At 44.9% G+C, this 27383-nt stretch overlaps 1 protein-coding gene across 1 annotated transcript; it reads left to right on the forward strand.

The window, feature by feature from the left end:
- Positions 1 to 1635: 1635 nt before the first annotated feature.
- LOC144721135 (uncharacterized) lies at positions 1636 to 27002 on the forward strand. Its single transcript, XM_078598530.1, has 19 exons — positions 1636 to 1709; positions 2779 to 3073; positions 7480 to 7660; positions 8987 to 9090; positions 10165 to 10284; positions 10983 to 11027; positions 11277 to 11303; positions 12310 to 12390; positions 13137 to 13199; positions 14824 to 14850; positions 14994 to 15038; positions 15523 to 15558; positions 17021 to 17101; positions 17614 to 17707; positions 19803 to 19939; positions 21685 to 21804; positions 23274 to 23379; positions 24446 to 24548; positions 25601 to 27002. The coding sequence occupies exons 1-19, from the start codon at positions 1636 to 1638 to the stop codon at positions 25668 to 25670; spliced, it is 1809 nt and encodes a 602-aa protein (XP_078454656.1). The 3' UTR covers positions 25671 to 27002.
- The last annotated feature ends 381 nt before the right edge of the window (positions 27003 to 27383 follow it).

Here is a 27383-nt window from a genome sequence, read left to right on the forward strand (position 1 = left end):
TAGAAGTACTGTGCCTGGATAAAAACGCATACAAGGGGCGTGACACTCAGAATTCAGCAGAGTTAGGTTCAATAATCCATTGCTGTACTGCCATTTCCTAGCCATCTCACAGCCCAAGCCTACAATACATGATATTCCTTGGCAGTCTGCCATGCAGCATTAACCAGGCTCTAATTCCGCTTAGCTTCTGTGCTATGAAAATAATCGGGGTATATTCAGCTGTTTTTCTGCTGCGACTGCTGCACTTCAAAAACCTCCCACCTTTTGCTACGCTGGGCGGGTGACCTCACAGCCACAATTACACATTCCATTAGTGCCATGCCGAGGCCATTACGTGACCCACAGGAGGTGGGAGCAAACGCGAGGGACAGCGCCAATTTGTGTGACCAGTCCGACGGCGTGAAGCCAATTTTCCTGTCGAGTTGAGACCATTGACCGTGATGATGATGCAGGCGATGGTTACCTCCGTTTTGGAAGCGCAGGAGGCACCAATTAATCTGTCCCATCTCTCCAGGAAGATCCCAAGAACCTGCAACCTTCTCCCTGCACCTGCCGCATTACCATACAAATGCGACTTACCCTGCATGGATGTTGCTTGACAAAGAGCATTTGCTACATCATATTTCAAGCGGCCGTAATCTGATTTCATCCCGTTCCGCTTATTTAAAAGGTTTGAATTATTGTACAGGTGATAAGCCATGGTGCTCCTAGCCCAAATATAACCCATAAAAAATACCCCACAAAGGCAAGCTGGGACCAAACGTGACTGCCATATCACTTATGTGTGTTTGCTATCCCGAGTGATTTCAGAGCTCTTGCATATTTGATGGATGTAAAAAATGATGTTCCATGGTTTTTACTGTCCATTTTGTGATGCGCGTGTCTCTGTAAAATGTCAATGAATGTTGAGCTCTTTAATAATGTTTGTCATGAGCACAATAGCTGCTTCCATTGATTTTATTGTCTACATCCATATATATATAATTGCAATATGGCCGTTGAACAAATCACCAGGAAACATAGTTTCTCATCTCGGAAGCGAAGAACGTGTGAGCCTAGATAGTGCATGGATGAGTAACCACCATGCAAATTAGATTTTAAAGGCCGCAATACCTAGAGTCGTGGGCAGCAGATGCGCGATTTTTAATTACCGGCGGCTGTCCTCATCATTAGCGCGGATAATCGAGAGTCTACTGTATAAGGGTTTGTTATTTCGTTATCTGGGTTTGGTGGTGCACGCCTGTGATTTAGCACTTTAGAGGCAAGGTTGGTTGGATCAGATATAGGTTTGTGAACCTCCCACACCTGTCGGGCTGCGAGGTGGCCAGGAGATGGTAGCACAGCAATCGAGGTTCATAAACTCGTCTGTGTAGACTTTATAAGTGTTCTTATCCCACTGTGTGTGGTGGATTTTCTCCAGTTTTCTCGCCTACACAAACACAACTTTATAACAAAAAAAACTCTTAATTTGCCAAACATCGCAACGTAGCACGACCCTTATGAAGTAAAATACTGAAACTCAGTGAGGTTTTACTGGATACATAAATGGCCTCATCGTTAATATTAATGTCCACATGCCAAACTTTACCTCGGATTTGTTTAGTAGTTTATGCCAAGCAGTCATTCATTCAAGCCATGTCTCTACCGGTCTACGTTCTGGAAAATATGTCTACTCCCAGTGGACCACACCCAATATACCCGTCGCGATGGTTGTGGCTACTGGTCATGGACCGACCTCCACTCTACCATATGATCCCAACAATATTCAGTGAGCAATTAATCATCGGTATCAAGTGAACATCACAAGGCCATGAACTACTTGTAAGATGAGCGCCGTGGCCCAAAAAGCACCAACATTCGTCATCTGCCGGACCGTTTAAACGCCATCAGTACGTTCAGCCAAATGGCTCGCGTGCGATTAGTGGGATGTGGCTTTGACGGGCAATGTCAAAGGTGCAAGCGCAGCTTGTCAGTCAGGTGACCTCATAGGTCTGTGATGGACCCTAGGCAGACTATCCCACGGGCCATTGTCAGTCAAGCATCTGCTAACGTCGCCTTTGTTCCCTGTCCTTGGCGGCACAGACGTTTGTTTCAACAGCTCATGCGGCTGCTGTGCTGCGAAGTCACTTGTACGAACGCTTTGTGACTCCGTTGTCTTTAGCTCTACCGCCCTCTGCTGGCTGTTTTTTTTTAAATCGCTTGCTAAGCAGACAGGCGCAACACTCAATGACACCTGAAACCAGAGGTGTGGACTCGAGTCATGTGACTTGGACTCGAGTCAGACTCGAGTCATGAATTTGATGACTTGCGACTCGACTTGGACTTGCATAACAATGACTTTGTCCCACCTATGAGATGTGGACTCGAGTCATGTGACTTGGACTCGAGTCAGACTCGAGTCATGAATTTGATGACTTGCGACTCGACTTGGACTTGCATAACAATGACTTTGTCCCACCTCTGCCTGAAACCTTATGGCGGGACCCCCGGGGTCTCATGAGCCCTCGGCTCTCGCATAAACTGCGTTGCAACGTCAATTTATGTCTGTTGAAGGCGAACGATACGGCAATGTATTCCTCTCGACGAGCTCTACACGATGCGCTAATCAAAGTTTCAAAGTTTTGTTTATGACTACGGCAATTTTGGCAACTACGGGTGCTTGGCGAAGAACGAGAGGATTGATTTCTGGTGGTGCGCGGCGTTTATGTGCGCGGTGGGACGGAGTCGCCAAAAAGTAAATGATTTAATTACGATTTTGACCTCCGTTTATTATTTGAGGTTCACATGCCGCACCATCACAGGCTGCCCCAAACCCACAGACGTCGAGAATGTCACCAAACACGAGTGGAGCTGCGGCGAGTCGTGCGGAGAGGGCGCGGGCAAACTGAGGACACCAGACGGCCGTCGACACAACCACGCCGCAGCAGTCGAACGCCCGAAGTCACAGAGGAGCTTCCTTACAACACGGGAACGTTGCGACGCACCAAGGAGGAGGTGTCGCGGGGCATACACGGACAACGTTGGCGCTGAGATCGGCATGGGCATCACGGCGGGCGATCAGCTCCCCACGGAAGTAATGGCGCGGTGAACCACGTGGGCAACTCTGAATCGGCTTCGCACCCAAGTGGGCAGGTGAAAATCCCACTTGGCTCCACAAAACCACGGAGAGAACTGCGACTGCTGTGGCGAGAAGGGGACCTCTTGCTCTGCTCGAGGAGGGCCCTAGCAGTAGGCGACCTGCGAGCGGTGAGATGTGCTCGCCAAGGGAAGGACATTTGACTTTGATGGACGGACACGAGAAGAAGATGTGAAACTATGGGGTCTCCATTGGAGTCTATTGCAGTGGTGGTTCAGAGGTGGGTGGTTGGCATGGGGGCGATGAACCACTCGTTCCCTTGAGACCCCGAACATTTTACCTGAGAAAATTCGTAGATTGGTAGTATTTTTCAGAGGTGGGACAAAGTCATTGTTATGCAAGTCCAAGTCGAGTCGCAAGTCATCAAATTCATGACTCGAGTCTGACTCGAGTCCAAGTCACATGACTCGAGTCCACATCTCATAGGTGGGACAAAGTCATTGTTATGCAAGTCCAAGTCGAGTTGCAAGTCATCAAATTCATGACTCGAGTCTGACTCGAGTCCAAGTCACATGACTCGAGTCCACACCTCTGGTATTTTTATGAGTATAATGAAAAAAGGAAAGGCAATCTTATCCTTCAGGCAATCATACAGGTGTTCAGATGTTACAACAGCAAATTAACACCTATTGCAAGGCAATATAATTTTTATACCGGCAAAAATGGTCCCATACATATGCGTACTGTATATGTGTAGGGGTGTCAGGGGAAGGATTCCCACCAATAGGAGGGTTAGTGTGAGGGGTGATCGAGGAGATATAAGGGGAGAACGGGCGGCAAAGAAGGGGGCCTTTTGGCGGGAACGAGATTGGGACGGCTGGGGACAGGTGTGGATGGGAGAAAAGGATTAAAAGACGAAACCCCTGCAATCTTGTGTCGGCTCTCCTTTACATCTGTAAAAACTATAAACTAAACAACTTTTTATTTTACCAGGTAAGGCCCACTGAGCTATATTGCTATTTTTAGAAGCGATCTGACCACAAATGATAACTTAAACAAAGTGGCTTAAAAGATGATCCGGAGAAAAACCCATGCGACCACGGGGAAAGAGACACCGCAAACTCCAAATATAGAGCAGGCATCAGGGTCGGGATCGAGCCCACGACCTCCTTGCATACCAGGCGAGGTAGTTAACATCTCGCCACCGTGGCGCCCTATGTGTGCGTCACTAGGTCTCTCATTAGCTGTCCCCGTTATCTAAAACCTCCTTAGCCCAGACATCCATGCTGTCGACTCCACTGTCCTTGTTCATGTCCAGACTCAAGAACTTGCCTCGATGACTGCCTCACTCTTTCTGTCAATGCAATAAGACAATAAAGACATCCCCACAGTTTCTGTGCAATGTCTTGAGATGCGGTAACATTTGGACGACATATAAATGTGCATTATATTGTTTTTTTTTAGCTCTATGGCTTACAACCCAGCGATTACTTTCCGATGAGATAACCAAAAGGGCCCCAAAGTTGGTCACGGTTGGCTGCGCGCTACCAGCAGGGGGTGCCGGACCGACACGGCCCCCCCCCCTTCCTCCACCCCCCCTCCACCACCCCCCACTAAGCCCCCCTTACCCGCCCCTCGTCCTCGCTCGCATCTTCCAACTGAGACTGGCCAAGTGGTCACGGAATGAGAGCAGCAGCAGCAGAGAGGGGTTGGTGGCGTCCGTGCGTGTGACCTCCTTCCTTCCTCCTCCTTCTTCCTACACTGAGATGCTTCACTGCATCCCGGCGGATAAATAATCAATTGTGGGGCTGCTATGCTCGGTACGATTATCTCTTGATTCACAGCTTGGAGATGCGAAGGTTGGTGTCGGGGAAGGGTTATATTTGCAATTGATCCTTGATTAGAGGGGAGTCACCCCACCTATAACATGTTGAAATAAAACAGCAGTGTTCGTTTTTTTTAAATCAAGCCTGGCTCTGCTGATGAGACCCAGCATGTCAAATGCCGCTCCAGAGTTTGTTTGCTGAATACTGATGCCGATGCTTTGATTTAAGTCTGGATGTAACGCGTTCATTGGCTGATAAGACTCAAGAAGCAAATTGTATGTTCATGCTGAGTTATATAGGTCGGAGGTCGCTTTATCCTTTATACGTACACGTCTCCTCCATTCACTCTAGATAGGCTGGTGTGAACCTCCACTGCAACCGGGCGAAGTTACCATTGGCTGCCGGGAGCTGCGCTCAGATCTTGATTTTCTTCCAGGACAACCGTGGACGGACGTCTTCTACCGAAAAGGTAAGGGCTGAGTAGCAGCAAACGTGCTGTGGTGTCAAGGGGTGAACGTCTGTGCACTCCCCCGCCTTCACCGACCCGCACCGGAGAGACCGGCGTGGGGAAGTATGGTCAAATTAAGCACCCCCACGACCCGCACGGCGTGGGGAAGCCTTCATCCAGCTGTGGATTGAGAAATGCGACTTGTACGTGCACGCGACCAATGTATGCATGCGCGATATGGGTACCTTGATTCCTACTCGGGCTGCATATACCCACCCTTCAGAGCTGGATATCGTTGAAAGGATGCATTCATTATACCTCGGTATTTATTAGTTCACTTGCACTGATGTAAATTGTAATGACAAATTAAGTGGAAGATTCCACTTACGCTATTAAACAACCGGGCACTGATCACACGTACGAGTGAACCAACTTGCCATGTAAAATCTATATATATATCAATCGCTTATTCATATTTTGATGATGTCGTAAGAAGGGATAGAATTTGCGGAATTTCAGCACAATTGTTGCTGAGCCTCTGGTCATCACAATCAGAGTGGGGGGGGGGGGGAAATAATTCAGAAAACCGAAGTTTTTGAACTATAAGTCCTCCAAAGGGTAAGTCCGGGATTAGGTTGATTGGTTTCACTCACAGGACAGGCTCGTGACGAAGTTCTACGTTGCTCCCAAGTCGCGTGCGGATCACTGAACAAAATAAACGATCCCCATCGCCAGTGAAGCAAGGAGTTGGCCTCGAGTGGAGATGGTGACCCTAAAGGCAACAGAACGTTAGTTGTGAGACAATGCCTTTCCACGGTGTTGATGATGTAGTTCGCCAGTGACCACATCACCCGGATTGTGCAAGATCTGGTCAGATCTTGGAAGCTAAGCAGATTTGAGCCAGGATAGTGTCAAGGGTGTGTGACCACAATGCCATACCAGGTGGCATAGGCTTTGGGGCTACGTGGTATGCTGCAAAGGGCGGTGTAGAGGAGAAAAAAACATTGTTGTACTGTACTGCTCCCACGTCTATGCTCCTCCGCCTTCACCGGACTGGTACCGACCAGTGTGCATCGTATGGTCAAACAACTCCGACGGCCTGCGCCGTTGTGGGGAGAGCCTCATCCAGCAGTGGATGGCCACAATGTCTGTGCAAGTTAACGTGATGTAGATGTGTAGTGTAAACACGCGGGGAGAGTTGCCCAGTGCACGTGGAGTTACAGTGAGGTAGGTGCCCCTGTGCTGTAAATAGCGTCCGGAACATGGGGAGGGGGGAGCAGGGTGGTCTCTGCGTCTCGCGTGGCATTTATTAAATAAAGGGCATTGCAGTAGTGTGTCATTATTATTGGAGACTATTTATGTCTTCCACGTTAAACACACGCATGGTGCACTGATGTACATGTGCATCCCCTTTTCTCCAATCCGCTGCGAGATGAGGACCTCCCTACGGCTGTGTGGGTCGTGGGGGCTATGTGACCTTTATTCACCACGCACCGTTCACTTTGGCTTGGTGAATGAGTGGAGCAGCGATGTGGAAACACAAGTGCAGTACAAAGATGTATTTGCTGCACGACCCACCACATCCTCCAAAGGCAAGCTGCTGTACGTACATGCTGCTCGCCCATCCCAATCGCTATTCCTGCTCGTGCCTGCTTGGCCAGCGAGCTGTGATGAGATTAGACACATTCTGGGTGAATTGGTCAACGGTGTTGTATTGATGCAGGGGCACAGTCATTGTTGTGTGCATTGTGGGTGTTCGGACACCCCACCTCCAATTTTTTTTTAGATATAGCTAAGAGACACCCACAACACTTTGGACAAAAATAATATAATTTTGAGTTTGCAATGTTTTTTCTCATCAGCAAGGTGACGTCAATACTGATTATGCTGATGGCGGAGGCTCTAAATACACAGTAGTACACTAATAGTCGGCTAGTAGTGGCACAGATTTATAATTCTAGTGCAGTAGAACTCCTATTTTCCGTAATGAAGCGGCAGAGGGGAAATATTTATGAATCCTACCTGTAATGTAACCAATACCTACCGGAACCCTTTGACTAAGAGGACACCCCCAAGTTCCACAGCGAGGTAATGCGCCTGCATTGATGCCCACGTGAATCTGCCACCAGGTGCCTGGATTACAGGACGAGAGCCAAGGGGTCTCCGACCCACAGGAGGAGTTCCTCTCCCTCCCCCGGAAGAGCTTCGAGATGTGGCGGCCTCTGCGCCCCTCCTCACCGCCTCTTCTCACCCTCTGCCTCCTCGCCGCCTTCGCACGATCCGCGCAGCACGCGTCACGCCTGCAGCGAGGTGACCACGGTTCACCGAATGATCAGTAGGCTGATTGTGCTGTCTCTTCAGGAGAGGCTGGAGGCCACGGATCCACAACTTTTCCCTCGTCTTGAGACCGCTTTGTTTCACAATGTTGTCCATTTTGTCCGCGTCACCTTCTTGCTCGCATTCGGGGTGTCTTCGCTGTGGGGACGTCTTTTCTGTGGGAACGTTTGAGACATCTCTCACCACCGGCGAATCGATCTTGGTCGCCGGGTTCACAGTGGGGTGTGTTAACCACTGCGCCAATGCTGCACTTCAGATCGATCATAAAATATGGCAGATGCCTCAGCACTATGATCATAAATGTAAACTATCAACATTCTGGGGGGGGGGGGGTCATTCTTAGAGCAGAGGGTGAGAAGCCTCAAGATTGTGATTGATAATTTGAGACAGTCACAAGGGGATGCTGCACTGTGTTATGCATAGGCACTGGTGGCACTGTGGATTGTACAGTTCTGTATACTGCGCGATGACCCCGATTCCCAGCTACGGTTGACATCAATGGCATTTATCATAAAAAAAACCTGTGCAGAGCTTCCTTTAGGTTGACTCAGCTTGAAACGAGTACTTGATGCAATGTGTGAACATCATCGCCAGGGATACAAAGTTGGCAGGGCGTTTGTGCTGGCTTAACGACCCCATCATGTGCTGTGTCAGCCTTAATAGGTGCTCGCAAACAGCACTCTCTCCAACAGTCTATAAGGCAATATGGAATGTCTGATATACATTCGCTTTGAAAATCTGCTTTGCTGTGTCATTCCTTGCTGGGTCATATAGTCAACTCTCGATTATCTGGGGTAATAGAGGGGAGGGGTGGCCTAGATAAAACCAGAAGACAGATACTCATAGAAAACTTATATAAGTTAGGCTGTAAAAACAGAAGTATTGCTTTACATACGCAGCATGGGATGGAGATATAGAACGTGTTGTCTGTTTTTGTATTTAAAATAATTAATCAAATATATTAAGGTTTTGGGTCATTGAGGCACGATTGACGAGCTTAAGGTGTGAATGATCGTGGAATTCCGTTTTTAACTATTTTTCTCTGAACACATTAATCCGCATCCCGGATAATCTGTCCACGGACAATATTCGCGAGTTAACAATTAGTTTTTGCATGCGTTCTTTATAAATGTGTAAACATCTACATTGAGGCGTGGTACTCTCGTTTGGCTCAAAAGCTCAGAGGCATCGTGCACTGCATTCTAATAAACACAACAAGAACCCCCCCCCCCCCCCCCCCGTAATTGAATGAACGTGGATGCAGTCGTTTGTGATTACATTTGACTCCGCGCCTTGCAGATGAACACAGGAATCCTGTCGCATCGCCATGCTGTCACCTCCTGCCCCCACCACCGCCACCCCCAATGTCGCCCAGCTTCCTGCAGCGTCGCAGTGTTGAGAAGGTGGCTTTAGAATTTAATCCACGTTTTAAGTCCCCTTTCTTCAGATGATATCTGTGCCCCCATATGTAAAGCGAATGTTTCTTCATTTTACAAAACTAGTCACAACTCTTTAATCAAACAATGTAAAGAATTGAAATAGAGTTCATAAATGTATAAAACAAAACGTTGTATTGTGGTCTTCTTAACCTAGGTCTTATATAGCTTATCTACAAGACCATAGAACCCTGGTTTGTTTCAGTCAGTATGAGATATTTGTACTTGTAAATTACCCGCTTAAGTGCTGTGAATAAAAGACTGACTCACATTTGGACAGATGATGTTCCTAATACTGTTGATGTATTTTAATGGCAACATACACAGCAAGAGATAACATTCCATCAGATGAATTGGGTGTATAAGTATCAACAGTATTACACCGTTTCCATGGACAGGTTTCTGTAATTGGGTTTTGAGTGGCATTGGATTAGAGACCCTGCTATTGCCAGGGTTCACAGCTCGTGTGCAGTGTCAGTTTAACTTTTTTTTCCCCAAACAACATTCACAAAACTGTCCGTCACAAAAGTGGGTGTGCGTGTAGCTGACCTCATGTTCAATGAAAAGCATTCGAACATGCCTTTCAGAAAACCTTGTTTAAAAGTGTTGGCATAAATCTTATTTTTTTAAACCCACACAGCCTTCTATAGTATTCTGATTCAACATAATGTACCTTGGCATGATGTCAGTGGGGATGGTATCAAGTGCACAGGCGGGGCAACTGGACTGGAGCCCATGGACTGGAGAAACCCAGGTGCCAGGCTAGTAAGAGGGAAAGGAATTGGACAGGGGGCCCCATTTCATGTCTTGCACCAAGGCCCCTGCCAACCACAATATACGCCACTGCACCGATTCCATCCTCCGCAATTTTAGTTCAGAGTGCTTCCAGCATTGCTCCACTGACAGAGCACACTGCAGGACTTCACGCTCATTCGTTTGGTTGATTTGTTCCTGGAGAGTTGGAGCGAAGGGACAGGGGGAATTTATTACTGAGATTGTTTGAACCTAGTGTGCCGTTGAAAAGTCTGATTGATTCCTCAGATTGTACACGGCGATCAGGAGAAAAAGCTACCGGGACCCGGTGAGAAGGTTCAGAGGCCGTCCACATGTACCGCAGGACAGCCTGGTCCACCAGGGCCTCCAGGACCCCCAGGCCCTCAGGTATGAAACCTGATATAATAATAAAATATAACAATTGCTGAAATAATAATAAATTTCGATTTAAAGCTTTCGTGACTGCAGGGATTCATCTTCTTGGTTCTTTCGGTAAAGTCACGTAGAATGGAAATAATAAAATAATAAAAATAAAACATAATAAAATAATTCTCACGACGTTTCGGCCACAATGCAAGCAGCCGTCCCCAGGTGAAGAACAGGTCTGTCGAGAAGACAGAGCCTGGGGTGTGTCATTCAGACTCTGTCTTTTCGACAGACCTGTTCTTCACCTGAGGACGGCTGCTTGCGTTGTGGCCGAAACGTCGTGAGAATTATTTTATTATGTTTTATTTTCATTATTTTATTATTTGCATTCTACGTGACTTTACCGAAAGAACCAAGAAGAGAAATAATAATACTTTAAAATCACGTACAGCCCTTTATCAGTCAAGTGCTAGATCAAGACCTCCCTTACATCGGCCTGTCGTGAGGGTTCTTTGACCATACTTCACCATGCTGGCTAGTGTCGTTTGGTGAAGGAGGGGATCCATGATTCATTGGTTCAGATATCACCTATCGTTTATGTCAACCATGGCCAGGAATCAAACTCAGGTTGCTGGATTTATAACTCTAGAAAATGTTGCGTCCCACGATGAATGCTGTTGTGGGCTGTGTAAAATGTTTTTCATTTTGTTTTATCTTAGGGTCCGCCAGCATTGCCTGGATTAATGGGACCTAAAGGAGATCAGGTGAGTGCAATGGGAACACAGCATACTAGTTTAAGTAAGCTTTTGAATGTGAGGTATGGGGAGGTGTAAGATAAGTATGTGAAATGTAAGTCACTACTTTGTAAAGTGGGTGTGAATGCAAGCGTTTTAACAGCAGTCTAGGTTTGTGTATGATTAAGTATAATAAGATGATTTCGTAGGATACATGTAATGTACTTTTACAAATTGACCTGTGCATTGTCTAATGATGTTATTATGCTTTAATTAAAGGGGATGATCGGAAAGCGTGGAAAACAGGTGAATTCCTTCATTGTGCACATATGTGTACAAACACATAATAAACATACGTACATATATCAATGTACAAATACACATATGCAGTTACACACACAGACCTTTTCTCAATCGGCCACTGCATGATGGCCTCCCTACGTGTGGGTCGTGGTGGTTATTTCAACATACTCACTGGTCACTATGGGTTGGTGAAGGCAGGGAACATAGATGCACAAGTACAGTACGGTACAACTGTCGGTGTTACTGCACCGCTGTCTGCTGCTCACCACGTTGCCCCGCAGCAGCCTATAGCAATTTTTTGTGCACGTGAGCAGGGCTGGATTAAGGTTCTTGTAGGTCCTATGCACTTTTGTTTCATAGGCCTTCAGTGATAACTTTCTCCAGTTGGTGCTGCTGCCCATGTTACTACCGCCACTGTCACTCGCTTGTTTCACGCGCACTTCGTCCAGCTGCTGGACAGATGTCGTTACTGATAAGTTCATTATTTAGTCTGTGCCCTAATTTGATTGGAGGGCGCTGTGTGCCGCAGAAATCTCAAAAGTTAATCTCCAGTGTTAATTTCTCTCACTCTTATGGAGAAAAAAAAAACAATTGACATGACTCTGTCTCTTTGTATATACATTGTGCCTATAATTTGCTATATAAATAGATTTATTCACGAAGATACCTTGGTTTATAGTAGCAACAAAAATAACACTGTCAGTAATTTTTTTAGTCGGCACTTTAGTTTTCGTAGGCCCTAGGCACAGTGCCGAGGCACAGTCCTCCATGCCTCCACCGACTCCTCCACAGTGCATACTGCGCCTATTGGATAATATGGCCCTACACGTGGGTCACCTATCCAAGCACTCTCAAGGCTCCATTCTTTTTAGCTTTAAAAATCCGACAGGATCGCGCACGCTCCGGACAATTTGATCGCAGGCAGGATCGTGAACACCCAGGGCAGGATCACTGCGGCGATGCTGCTGGGAGCACGACTGATGGCCGCGTGTGTGCGTGTTCGTGCCAGGGCCGCCGTGGAACACCTGGGCCGAAGGGTGAGCAGGGCGGCTCGGGCCCCATGGGTCTGCCAGGAGCAATAGGGCCCAAGGTGACACATTGCACTGGCTAGGGTTGTGCCTGGAGTAAAGGGGAAGATGTGGGATTATTATTTTTCTTCTTGGTTCTTTCGGTAAAGTCACGTAGAAGGGAAATAATAAAAAATTATACATAATTAAATAATTCTCACGACGTTTCGGCCACAACACAAGCAGCCGTCCTCAGGTGAAGAACGGAAAGACGCTGTCTTTCCGACAGACCTGTTCTTCACCAGAGGACGGCTGCTTGCGTTGTGCCCGAAACGTTGTGAGAATTATTTGATTATGTTTTATTTTTATTATTTTAGTATTTCTCTTCTACGTGACTTTACCGAAAGAACCAAGAAGCTTTAAATCGAAATTATTATTTTATTTTATTATATTATATAGATTTACTATGACGAGTAACTTTTTTACAACATGTTGTTTGACAACACATAGGTGTGGGGAAAATTGCACATTTCACGCCGCGTTAATGTGGTTAAAAAGATTTATACGGAGAGCAAGCCGACATCACAACAGCACATCTATCGATTGCTTGCTTTAAAATATAAACAGAAACACACCGAAAGATATTAGCTCGTGTAAAGAATCACTACAACAGGGCGTAAAAATAACTTTGCAGCCCCTGAAACCAGCTGCAGCTGTAAGTACATTAATTCCACAGAGGGTGGCTGTGGGAAGGACAGGGGCAGTAATGAGTGTGACTTCCCGCCGCCGCGGTGCGTGAGTGAGTGTGATCGTTGTGTTCTGCTCGCAGGGAGACAGCGGAGAACCGGGCGTCCTGGGGATGCCAGGTCCCCGAGGGCCTCCCGGTCTCAAGGTGAGCATCGGCTCGATGTGGAAAACACGATGTGTGTGGCAGCTCCACTCTGTCTGCTCCACCCCAACAGACAAACACGACGTGTGTGGCAGCTCCACTCTGTCTGGTCCACCTCAACAAACAAACACGACGTGTGTGGCAACTCCACTCTGTCTGCTCCACCCCAACAGACAAACACGACGTGTGTGGCAGCTCCACTCTGTCTGCTCCACCCCAACAAACAAACACGATTTGTGTGGCAGCTCCACTCTGTCTGCTTCACCCCAACAAACAAACACGATTTAAAGCTTTCGTGACTGCAGGGATTCGTCTTCTTGGTTCTTTCGGTAAAGTCACGTAGAAGGGAAATAATAAAATAATCAAAATAAAACATAATAAAATAATTCTCACGACGTTTCGGCCACAACGCAAGCAAGTCGTCCTCAGGTGAAGAACAGGTCTGTCGGAAAGACAGAATCTGAATTTCAGAGAATTATTTTATTATGTTTTATTTTTATTATTTTATTATTTCCCTTCTACGTGACTTTACCGAAAGAACCAAGAAGAAGAAAAACAAACACGATTTAATACACAATATTTGAACAAACTAGATGTACGTGTAAGAACTTAACCCTCTCGTGCATTAATTTTTCAAAGAAAACCCCAAATTAATGTTTATTTCAAGTGATTTTAGGAGTCAAAAGAACCCCCTACCCCCCCAGATTTGTTGAAAATGTTTCATATGATTTCACAGCAGCTCCAAAAATGATATCGCGAGAGTGAACATGATGTATGAGTGGGTTAAACAAACAACGATTAACACACGGTGCGATCTGCAGTAGGCTTCCCTGTCAATTACTCAATGATGAAACGATTCACCCCCTCAGCTCGGCCATTAAATGCTACGATTCAGGGTCGCGATTGATTCAATAATGTTTTTTTAACTTTGCGGTGAATGCCGAGGGGACTCTAGGCTCCAGGGGTCACGTGAATATCTTAGATACAAAATATATGATTCGAACAAATATATATGCTGACAGACATTCTTCGAACCATGTATCATGAGCTACAATTCGATGTTAATTAATCCTTACATCCTTTTAACTTGAGGCAGCTGCCATATTTTAAACAGTGTTTGCTCTTCCCCAACCAACCCCTCCCTCTGAGCAACACTTCCATGCCTCCACTTACTCCCCCATGCCCCCACCTACTCCCCCATGCCTCCACCTACTCCCCCATGCCTCCACCTACTCCCCCACGCCCCCACCAACTCCCCCATGCCTCTACATACTCCCCCATGCCTCCACCTACTCCCCCATGCCTCTACCTACTCCCCCATGCCTCCACCTACTCCCCCATGCCTCCACCAACTCCCCCATGCCTCTACCTACTCCCCCATGCCTCTACCTACTCCCCCATGCCTCTACCTACTCCCCCATGCCTCCACCTACTCCTCCATGCCTCCACCAACTACTGCTGTGGAAATGTACAGCCATACACCATCCAGACCATTTAAACTACTACATTGCATCACCAGATCGAAACCTCAAATCTCTAAACCATTATGCGTTCATAATTGATGTATTTTGAAATAAATTGCCCTTGAAAAAATAGATACATTATTCCGTGTGTGTTTTTTTTTCAGGGTGAACCTGGATTAAATGGAGACAAGGTATCTGGTTCAGTTACTATCTAATGGCTTTTGGATGGTTTGGTGTTGTGTGTTTGACCTCATCTACCTTTTGGAATCCAAGGTAATGGAACTTAGACAATAATCATGGTATGTGCCCTTGCTTTACTTGCATTTTACTCCAGGGTGATGCAGGAGAGAAGGGTCAAACTGGCCTGCACGGAGAGAAGGTATGGGCATAGTTCTTTAAAAAAAAAAAATATGTGTACGTGGCTGTGTGGCTAAGGGGACGGATTGCTGAAGCGGCACCGTTGCGATCCTGGGTTAGAATCTTGGCTATAAGTATAAGTTCTAGATTTGAAGTTTTCGTGACTTCAAGAATCCATCCTCTTTGGTTCTTTCGGTAAAGTCACGTAGGTAAAAAAACATTTCACCTACGTATGTGAAAAATATTTTATATTTATAAAAATGAAAATATTTATATTTTTCACCTACGTGACTTTACCGAAAGAGCCAAAGAGTATAAGTATAAGTCTCAGCCTGGCCACCAATGACTTCACAATAACATGACATATAGAAATAAATTAACGCACTAAGGTTTGTTTTACATTGTGCTTATGTATTTGAAATAACTTTGGGGAGTAATGCGAGTAATATGAAAAATTGTATTGTATTTCTAATTCCATATATATAAACTGCGTGCATTTTTTGTAGGGTAAAACAGGGAGTCAAGGAATGTTGGGACCAAAGGTACAATCATCTCTGTGCATAAAGCAAAATGAATATCCATAAAATCGTTCAAACAATACATTTATAATAACTTAATTACCAGTGGTTAAGATGGAATGATATATAACGTTGATTAAAACTGTTAAACTTCAGATAAAACGTGCTATATTACATGACCTATATACGTTCATGTTATAAACAACCTTTGATGTTGTGCATGAATAAATGGATTTCATGGCTTTAGCTACTAATCATGTCATAGATGTCTTTAGGTATTAATCATGTAATATATTCATAGTGTTGAAGTTGAGGGTTTTGTATGGAACTGAGTAGTAAATACTTAACCACTTTAGAAACCTTGTTGATGGCTGCTGTTAATGTGGACTTTGAAAATACATGGGGGAGCGGTGGCAGAGTGGTTAGTGGACTGCACTATGGACAAGGATACCTGAGTTTGATACTCAGCCACGACTTACAGGGGTGAATTATATCTAAACTAGTCCTGGGTCTCCCCCTCTTCACAGCCTTAGTGCAATCGCCTGCATGGTAAACTATCGTGAAACAACGCTGATGACTGACAAGGGATCGGGAGGCCTTCTCCCATCAGTGTATTCACAAACATTGCCGGATTATCCTAGTAGCACAAGTAGCTACATATGCTACGGGCCCCGCACTTTCAAGGGCCCCACGCTGAATGCTTTCAAGCTATCAATTCCGGTTCAGTGATTTTGCACTTGCTCTATTACTATAGTACTATACTGCCTTCAACTTTTATGAACGACTGGGTTTTTAAGGTTAGCGATTTGTCTTATTATCTGGCTGTATAGAAAATGAAAAAATACAATAACTTTACTATGCAAGAAAATGTTTCTTACATATATTTATGTGTTTTTTTTTATTTAGGGCCCCTTTATAACATATGCTACAGGCCCCACACTAGCTTAATCCGAAACTGTTGACAGATGTCTATACATTTTTTATCATTATGAGAATACATATAGACATGGCATGAAACACATGTTCAAGTGTCCTTCGAGGTGTATTAGAAATGGAAAATTCCAGCCTCAGACTTGCAAATCACAAACATGACTGCTTTAGTATGTTACGCTTTTTCACCACACCATCTTAATTCCTCCACCCATATTGAGCACTCGATCTACCCAGCAGACGAGTTCATCTCATCTCTGCTGTGTTCAACCACCACACTGCAGGTCACGACTTTTCTCTTTCTGCTTCATGTGTTCCTCGACTGGAAAGCGCTCCTGTCGTCAGGTTTTCATGAACCTTACAGCCTTGCTCAATGAAAGAAGTGTACCAACTGTTACCAGTCATACCTTCAAGAGTGCTGTTTCTTGCTGGCCACTTGGCAATTTGGGCATTTAGGGCCCGTTCTCGGCACCCTCGATTAATTAAACGAAAATCGCAGGTTGTTTACGAAGCGTCGTCTTGGCACCAGTGTTTACGTGGGTGCACTGTGTGACAGGGCGACATTGGTCCGAAGGGGAGCGATGGACCTGCAGGTTACCGGGGCCCCATGGGAAAGCCGGGCAAGCGTGGAAAAGCCGTGAGTGCTGCACGTGGCAAGGCCGTGACCCACACTCACGCGGCACGGTTAAATCGTGGCATCGAATGTGGCAGTGCACGTGTTTCCTTTCTCCTCAGAGCAGTGTCACACTAAGGGTTGCCACCTATGAGGTACAAAAAAAAACCTTGGTGTATAATGGAGATATCTCAATATACCGGAAATAGGGAGAGCTATACATGTGAATGTAATGCAGTGGTGTCGGAACGTATTCTGTGGATTATAAGATGCTCCGGAATGTAAGACGCACCCCAAACTTGTGCATGGTGTCATTAAAGTTAGGCAGATCGAGTCACATACACTATGGATTATGAGACATTATCCCCAGTTATCGCTTTAAGAGAGAGGGAAAAAAGTGTGTTTTGTAATTCGAATAATACAGCATGATGAGAAGACTCAGAGATTCCCACCAACCCAACAAGAGGATGATCCTGAAAAGACCAGGACAGATGGTAACCATCGTCACACTGCCTTTCTCATTTGTCTCCAAGCAGGGCATGAAGGGAGAGCTGGGGCCTCGGGGACCTCCTGGGTTGCAGGGAGTAGTGGGTCCCCCAGGTCCTCCCGGACGGCCCGTACTACCAAGTGGTACGTTGTGCCCTCCCCCATTCCACCTGGGTGCCCACACCACCTGCTACCCCCGCCCCAACCCTGCACTCCCCAACCAATGCAGCCTACCTCATCGTGGTTGGCGTTAAAGCACTCGTTAAATAAATGAAAATAAACGCAATAATTTTTCTGCTGCATTGCATTGTGCAACATTAATCAAGCGAACGATGAAAGTTAATTTGGTGAAATGGTGCTAATTCCTTTAAGTTCTGCGAGCTCCGTTTATATTTTTTTACGAATTTAGATTGGTGTCTTATCTATGTTGTAAAAGTAGTAATGTTTCACCACAGATTGCAATATCTCGCTGGGGCAATTTTCTCAATGGATGATGTCGTTTGCCCAGGGGAGATGCCTCTGCGTCAGTGAACCAATGAGCACTGGAGTAGCCGGCCGGCAGGAAAGCCTGCACTGCCTCGAACGAATGCATACCCAACACGGCAGTTAATTGAATTGAGAAATGTCAATACCACTTTGTCGAATTAGTCTATAATGCAGCCATGGAAAGAGCAGAGCTTGCACTCCACGCTGCTGCTGCGTTATTTGAATACAAATGGCTCAATTCCTCTGTAAATAAAAACTAGATTGACCTTACCTGCTTCTGAATGTATCCTTTATTACGTCGTTACAAAAGGACCAGGATTAATTTGCATAATATTGTTACAAAAAAATCTATAGCCGTTCCAATTCCCTCACAAGTCAATGTGTTGTGTATGTTTTCCTAATGCGGCACAACATTCAATTATTGTCGGAGTTTGAAGCAGTACGTTAAATTAAAAAAATTGCAATGATTATAGTAGTATCTTCTTGGTTCTTTCGGTAAAGTCACGTAGAAGGGAAATAATAAAATAATAAAAATAAAACATAATAAAATACAATTCTGCATTTTCCATACATATGCTAAATTCCTCTGTTGATATGCAAATTCCTTTGTCAAGGCGCCCTTCCTCCTCTAACCCAGCTTCAATATACGCTGCCAAGCTTGGTGGTGTTCATTCAGACGCTGCCTTTCCGACAGACCTGTTCTTCACCTGAGGACGGCTGCTTGCGTTTTGGCCGAAACGTCGTGAGAATTGTATTTTATTATGTGTAATTTTTATTATTGTATTATTTCCCTTCTACGTGACTTTACCGAAAGAACCAAGAAGATGAATCCCTGCAGTCACGAAAGCTTTAAATCGAAAATTATAGTAGTAATTTATAGCTCAGCGTCAATACTGTGCTGCATAAATGTCTTCCCGTACTGTGTTGGTCATTGTGTTAGTTTGTCCATACTTCACCATTCTGGTCAATACAGGTTGGTGAAGAGGGAGGGTGGCATAGGACTGGTTCAGACATCACTCGCCACTGCTACAAGCTGTGTCTGGGAATCATACTCAAACGACCACGTTTTGTAGCCCATTTCGCAAACAATTGGCAGTTACTTAACAACCAGCGCTGATCAACGTGGTGAATTATGGTTAAATAACCCCCATGACTGACATGGCATTGAGAGGCCCTCATCCAGCGGTGAATTTACAAATGGCCTGTCCACGTTGAATAAAACCTGTGTACAACGTAAACGTGTATATTCTTATGACTATGAATGTGTACATATTTATGAAACTTCCAATTTCTATCTCCCTGCCATTTACTACTTCCAATTTCTCAGACTTAACTTCAAATTTAGCAATCTTTGGAAGAACGTAATCAACCAGGTGATGTGTTAACTGTTGTGTTAGCCGACTCTCTGTGTTGCATTGCATTACATTTCTAAGTGTACTAGGTTTGTTTTCTCAAACTTCCAATTTCTCTCCCCCTGCCGTTTCTGTTTATTTTTTCTGCCCCACCACCCCCTCTACATAATTCCTCACCACAGAGGTGTTGTTCTGTCTCTCTCTCTCTGTGTGTCTCTCTCCGTGTCTGTGTTTTGTCTCTCTCTGTATGTGTCTCTCTCCGAGCTTGCATTATTTCAAACCTGATGACAGTTGCTTGTGTTGCAATCGAAACGTCGTGTATTCCATAATTTATTTTATTTCTTTCAACGTGACTTTACCGAAAGAACCAAAGATTACATATATATGTTTTCTTTTTTCAGATCAGACGATTCAGACGGCCAAGGGCGAGCGCGGTTTTCCGGGAGTACCGGGCCCCCCAGGGAGGTGCTCGTGTCCCAGCCAAGGCAACTCCCTGCAGACACGCGCAGCCGGCGTGCCGTACCCCGCCGTGCAGGCCGTGAGTGGCATCTTCTCGCGACCCCCACCGAGCAATCAGCTGTTAAACCACGACCCTGCACAGCGATCTCCAAGCCGCAGACGTGCGCTCGGCGCGAGCCGCAGACAGACTGAGGAAATCCTCAAGGACAGACCCGTAGCATGCACAGGCTGCTTACAATAGCAGTTACAACTATGAATTTTTGTATGTGCACATTTACAGCCCTTCATCAATCCACTGCTGGATGAGGGCCTCCGCATGCTGTGCGAGTCGTGCGGATTATTTTACCATACTTCACCACACTGGGCAGTAATGGACATTGAAGATAGGTGGTATAGATGTGGGAGAATATAATTACAATACTAAAATTTGCATGCAATGCCCTATGCTGTCTAAAGTTTATTGTATAGCCTATAACAACTTTCATGCATGGTGGGCACCCACCGCAGTAGTATCCAGACTGAATCGAGCTTAGTTTACTAGATCTGATTATCAGAAATTCCCTTTGTTCGAAATGTAATCATCCCCCCCACTACCTTCGTGAGTCGTTGAAATGTTATGATTCACGGTCATGATGCGATTCAAGAATCAGTTCTTTTTTGTTCAATTTTTGCAGTCTCGTTAGAAGAGTTGTGTTCACTCCATTAGCCTAAAGATAACATCTTCTATATTAATAAAGACCTTAATCTGGATGTCTCAAAAACCTCTAGGGTACTTCCCGACAAGGTATAAAGCTGAAATTTGGTAAATAGGTAGCTTTTAAGACACAAACAACATGACAAATCAGAAAATCAGAGATTTTTCATTTCAAGGCCCACAAATCTAGATTTTAAGTGCCCCATAAACATGTTTGTGCATCTCATTCAGAAACCGTTAAAAATATAAGATTGCGTGTTTTTCTTTTGATAGACCCTTAAACAGAAAATCAAATAAAAGCGAGAACCATTGGTTCTATCCTTTTCCTGAAGAAGAACGCTTGCGCTGCGATCGAAACTTTATAGTTTTCTGTTATTTTTTATTGTTTCTATCCTTATAGTTTTTCTGATATTTCGGATTCAAGCGGATTTGAACCAATGAAGTTAAAATCTGAATAATTTGAAAACGGTAAAAGATAGGCGTATCCCCTCATAGAGTATTATAATAATACATGTTTGTTCTTTCTCAGAAATAAAGAATAGAATATTTCATTTGAGTGGTTTCCGATAGGTACGTCTTTAAATATAACAAGTTGAATCAAGTCGTCAACAATTTTTGTGTGTTTTTATGCAGTAAAATACACATTTTTGGAGTAGTTGTTAGTGTTTGATCGTAGATAAAAGTTGTAAGAAATAATATCAGATTAATTATTATGTTTATTAAAACGTTTGCCTGGCGAAGACAAGCTTCATGAACTAGCTAGTAGACACTTTAGGACACCTCAGGGTCGAAGAGGTCGATGTGTACCAAACGATTTCAGCCAGGTCTGTCCAGGTTGGCGATACGGAAAAGATTTCCGCACCTGGTGCACCACATCCAATATTCCTCTTGCTACGGTTGTGTCTACTACGAGTCGCGTGCCTATTCCAGTCTTCCAGCAACACTAAAAATGTTGCGTGACATTAACCCCATGTTACGGCTGTCCGAAACTTCGTGGACAACTGCATGCAATGAGCTTGCCTTCAAAATGTCGTGTAGCTCAACTAGCTGCTAGATCCGAGTCCCTTTGTTCCGATTGCCCTGAGCATACGCACACAGTGCAGCTGAGCGTCCCTCTGTTGTGGCTGCAGATCTATGTGGTGAGCAGCCAACAGGACCTGGAGCTGCTGAGCTTGCCCAACACCATCGCCTTCTGCCGAGACGTGCGCTCGCTGTTCTTCAAGGAGCCCACGGGCTGGGTTCCCATCCAGGTGCACCCCTCGTCAGTCCCTCCCTGAGCCGTGCGGCCAAAGCCTCGAGTGCCTCGTTATCTCTGCCAGAGGTCGCAACCGGGTACCCGATACCCGTACCCTACCCGATACCCGGCTACCCGTATCTGGCCAGGTACGGGTACGGGTACCCGTTTGCGACCCTGGTGCGGCCGGGTACAGGTAGGCCGTGAGTCACTGGTGAGTAACCGTTTGTCACTCATTTCGGGTAGGGTACGGGTAGCGTACGGGTACCCATACCCGGCCGGGTACGGGTATGGGTAGGCCGTGAGTCACTGGTGAGTAACCGTTTGTCACTCATTTCGGGTAGGATACGGGTACGAGTAGCGTACGGGTACCCATACCCGGCCAGGTACGGGTATGGGTACCCATTTGCGACTCTGGTGCGGCCGGGTACGGGTACGGGTTAAAGAATCAAAACCCGTTTGCGACCTCTGATCTCTGCATGTGTCCACTCAGTATAACCCAGTGTTTCAATACGGTGTTGCATGTGGTGATTCCGATGCAACTGTGTGCATTTTGCCGTTTTGTCACATTTTTGTTTTTTAAATGTCAGGCATCATTCAAGTGTAGCTGTGCAGATTTCATGTGAAGGCACTTCTGGGTGAGGCCTCCCCATGCTTTGCGAGCAAATGGGGTTATTTGACCATACTTCACCATGCAGTGACATTTAGTGAAGGGGTGGGGGCAAGGTGACCAGGTGACCAGGACCAGTTCGGATTTTACCCTTCACTGATGTGAACTGTTTACGAGAATAAAACTCGGATTCAGTGCGCAGTGCGCAAACCACTCTGCCACTGCTCCTCAATCATTCAAATACATATCTTTACATGAGGAAATCTTCATATCATTTTCAGTGTGTCTGAAAAATACATACATTTGATTTCTAAGAAGGTAAAAAAAAATGTTCTAGACATCTTGTAAATAATGCAATTGCACACATGTGAATGACGATGCTTTGCTGGATAAATTACATTATTATTTAGGTTCATCCATTGGCTTTGATCTATGACTGCTCACTGCGTCATGCAACATTTTGTCAAGCATTGTAAAAACAATCGTGTTCGTGGCCATCTTTGTTTATATTCAACATTCGGTGGTCATGCTGAGGTCATCAAACTCGCTGCACATGCGAAATGCTTTAGACTGCGGAAGACGACGTTGATTTATTCTCCAACGGAGGTCTTGGATCTCATTCTCATGGAAATAATGGCTCGGGACTGCCAACCACAGGCATTAGACCACCCCAAGCCATCCAATCATCTCGCATTCAAGACAAACTGCATATTTTAATATAAAAATGAGCTGTTTGTTTTTACGACTTGATAGACGTCTGCAAATAAAACAACTTCGCTTATTAGTGAAATCATTCATTTGTAAGCCATGAATGCCAGCTGTTGCGTATATTCCCTTCACCCCCTGCCATCACCGTCCCTCCACCGTCCCGTCAGCTCGCCCCTCCCCACCTCACAGGGTTCTGCGGAGACGGAACCGTACAGGAGGTGAACGGAGAAGAGTGTGACGACGGCAATGAGGTCGACTCTGACGCCTGCGTGGGTGAGTTCCTTGCATCTTGCTAAGCCAGGGGTGAGGAATATTTTCCTTACTGAGGGCCAAAGAGGACTTTTATATACCTTTGGGCAGTAACCACACATTAGCACATACACCTCGACCACTTATGTCAATGTAAGAGACCCATACTGTGACAAAAGTGACTGGGCATGTTAAAATCAGAAACATGCTGTTCCAGGTCAAACATTTTCCCACCTAGTAGCCAATTAGTGCTTTAAGTGATTGATAAATATTGTTAGCGGGGCTGTTTCGCAGTGGTATGCCTCATGTGTTTATCCCATGGTCTTGTAGGTCCCCCACCTGCATACTAAGCCCACGTTCACAGCCTAAACTCTTCGATCAGAATTTCTACATTCCTAACACCTTGCTCCCCAACCTGTGACGCTTACAACAATGTACCTGTGCGCTAAACATGGCACAATAATCCTGACCCCTTGCAATTTGAGGAATTTCCACAGTTCGAATACACGATTCAATTCAAGAATCTATCATTTTTGACATTGTGGTGAATACAGTTGCCTCTGGTGTTGCTGCAGGGTTTATATTAATTACACACAAAATAAAAAGTAAAGCCGTGGATTAACACAAGGCAATTTGTCAGTCGGCTGGATCATCATCTTCATTGTTTAGTTTATATATATCATGCCTCCCATGCAGTACATCTCGAAATACCATCTTGAGGATGAAGATTATCCATGGTGTGTCAGTCATGGGAGTTGTTTGACCATATTTCACCACGTTGGCCAGTGTGGGTCAGTGAAGTGGAGGGGCCCAGACCCAGTTCAGATATAATTCGCCACGGATGTTGGCCGTGGCCGGTAATCGAACTCTGCTCACCAGGTTCATAGCACAGTGCACTAACCATCCGCTTCTACTCACAAAAAAAAATCGATTTTAATCGGTGCGTCATTATTTACAAGCCAACTGTGTGAATATTCTTGAGCCAATCCCAGTTCTACAACACCCACAATTATCGCTTGCAGCTCACTCTTGTAAGACTGCACTGCTTCGACTAAGATCAGCATGCTGTTGCCTCATGTTCCCTACGTAGACTGCAAGCGCGCGTTCTGCGGTGACGGCCACCGGTGGGACGGGCTGGAGGAGTGTGACAGTGTCGATCTTGGCCAGCAAACTTGTGCCACATACTTGCCTGGGTGAGCACAGCCATCTGGCAACACTGCCCAAAATACGTCTCGTTTTGCCACCATTCACTAATTACTAAGCCGGAGCCAGCACGTTTCTGCTCAAATGAGTGTTGCCGGGGGGGTAATCAGTTGCATTGGCAGTCCTAAGCCAGTGGTGCAAATTCCACTTTCACATGGTGGGTTTTAGTCTCTTCACAGGACAGCCACTGTTGACTTCCTACATTGGTACCTATTTTATTGACCCGAGGGGTGATGAGCAGAGCCTATCTCTGATAACGGGGATGTGGATTCCTACGTGAAAATGTTCGATGACCACTCTTTATGGCACCTTTAATAAATCATAATAATTTACAGCCCACTGTCAATTCACCGCTTGATGTTGGTCTCCTCAAGCGGTGCTGGTCGTGGAGGTTGTTTGATCATCCCTCTTTACACTGAACAGTGCAGGTTGGGGAAGGGTGGACCCACGACTGGTCTCCACTGGTGTTAATATATATATCATTATATATAGAGAGAGATGATATTGTTTAATACAAACATTTGTGTGAAGTTTAAATGATTCCTTTGCATTTCTTGCACCGTGTTAATACAATATCGATGCCAACCACTTGAATAATTTATATGTTGAACGTTCAACATAATTAAAAGTGTGGTTCATCTTCTTGGTTCTTTCGGTAAAGTCACGTAGAATGGAAATAATAAAATAATACAAATAAAACATAATAAAATAATTCTCACGACGTTTCGGCCACAACGCAAGCAGCCGTCCTCAGGTGAAGAACAGGTCTGTCGAGACGACAGAGTCAGACTCTGTGTCTCGACAGACCTGTTCTTCGTCAGACTCTGTCGTCTAGACAGACCTGTTCTTCACCTGAGGACGGCTGCTTGCGTTGTGGCCGAAACGTCGTGAGAATTATTTTATTATATTTTATTTTGATTATTTTATTATTTGCATTCTACGTGACTTTACCGAAAGAACCAAGAAGATGAATCCCTGCAGTCACGAAAGCTTTAAATCCAAATACAAGTGTGGTGTTGACTTCCGTGTTGTTACTTTGCAGCTCATATGGACAGCTGAGGTGCACCATATTCTGCAGGATTGACTCCACTGCCTGTCGCTTCTTCTCTTGATCTGAAATCGTCACACTGGGCTGAAGATCACGGGATTACGAGGGACAAACAAGCCTTATATTACGGACATAGACATAACTTAATTTCTCACTAAATATTGTCTGGGTCACTGGTAGACTGGAGGTGGCATGTGACTAGTAGCAACAGCCATAGCAAGATGTTTTACTGGATGTGGTGTGCCGGGTGTAGAAACATTTTCAGGGTTACAGACCTAGCCAGACATGGCTGAAACTAACCTCTGGACAGATATTTTTAAGCTGTCAAACAGAATGCCATTGAGAACTCCTGGAGGATTTATCGTGAAGACGAAGGTAAATCTGAGACGATAATATACCTCACATTTTATCGAGCTGTGAAACATTCATACGCAATATAGCAACATATCCAATCCATTTATGGTACAAGAACAATTTGGTGGAACCTGACTTATTTGGACAGCTGTGGTGAACTGCTAGAGACACTCATCGGCCTCATGCAAAAGTTAAAGATGTGCCTGACATATTTTACTCACACCACTGTTGGGAAAAAAAAAACCTTTGCCTTCCACCCTGGACATATGGAACCTGTCCAAGTTATTGTTTCATTGTTGCTTAGCTACTAGATATTAGGAATTGCATCGTGCCTATGAATTATGCTTATGAATTACATTATGGTACAACGTACGTTATCGTACAACTATTTCTTTTAAGTTATTTAAGGTGCTTTGAATAATACTTTGCTGCTATTTGGAAAGACCAAAATGGGTTCTTGACAACATGGTACAGTATTATGAATTGATTTTTTATAAACACTATTTTAATGATACTTCTCTGTTGATGTTACACTTGTTCTATTTACCTCATTTTTTAAAGTACATTTTTATCAATAGCAGTCTTAATTGCATCACGGTTGTATTTATTATAATTATTTTGACTTTTTTCATGTTACTATTATTTGGAAAGATTTTGTTTATACCAGATTTTGTTAATAACAATGCATCATGTATGGCCTAGACCACTTTCTCGTTGTCAAGGTATCCGAATGTGTAACAGATTTCATTATGCCAAATTTGGACGAATTTCATTTTTCATAAGCTGTGATCATTTTTCAGCAATTGTACGCGTCTTTCCTTGACTGCTAGTGTCTAAATGAGAAAATTCAACTAAGCTTTGCCGACATATCGCATATTTCTCAAGTACTGTACTGGAATGAATACTGTACAATGAGTGTAAAATGTGCACTTGTAGAATGCATGCTCCATTCTCCCCCGCGTGTATGTTTACGCTTTGTATGCTAAGGGAGAGTGAGTGTCCCGGGGCCCATGAAGAGGCCCGAATAAATTAAATTGGCTCACCCAGGGAGAGACCTTATTTTCATTGCATGTCCTTGCCAGAGTGCCTTTTTAAGTCATGAATTCACTTCCCTACACCTTACTCATGGCTGCTACTCCATTAACTGATTGCTTCCTGTTCCTCCGAGCACTGGATAATGAACGATGTTTCTGTTTTCAGCCTTGGCTAGAAAATTAATGGCAATGTGAAAGCAACATACAAAGCATGGTGCAGGGTTGCTTTGCGATTTTTAAATCTATGACATATTGTATTAACTTAGGCAAAAAAAGGATAGATGTAAAATTATAAAGGTGAAGCCCTGCAATTTCTTGTTCTTACCATTGCTGACAGAATATATTCCTCGAGAGGAAGCTCGAGAGAGCCTCTGTAGTGCTTATATTTG

This window comes from Lampetra planeri, chromosome 10 (assembly GCF_965212315.1).
Source record: "Lampetra planeri chromosome 10, kcLamPlan1.2.h2, whole genome shotgun sequence".
NCBI classification, from domain to species: Eukaryota; Metazoa; Chordata; class Hyperoartia; order Petromyzontiformes; family Petromyzontidae; genus Lampetra; species Lampetra planeri.

What these genes read in the sequence shown, in the direction of transcription:
- LOC144721135 (XM_078598530.1), top strand. Translation starts at nt 1,636, where the DNA reads ATGTCTCTACCGGTCTACGTTCTGGAAAATATGTCTACTCCCAGTGGA. An exon ending in CTGGATTAAATGGAGACAAG is followed by an intron (nt 14,851 to 14,993) that starts GTATCTGGTTCA and finishes ATTTTACTCCAG; the next exon opens with GGTGATGCAGGAGAGAAGGG. An exon ending in CGGGCAAGCGTGGAAAAGCC is followed by an intron (nt 17,102 to 17,613) that starts GTGAGTGCTGCA and finishes GTCTCCAAGCAG; the next exon opens with GGCATGAAGGGAGAGCTGGG.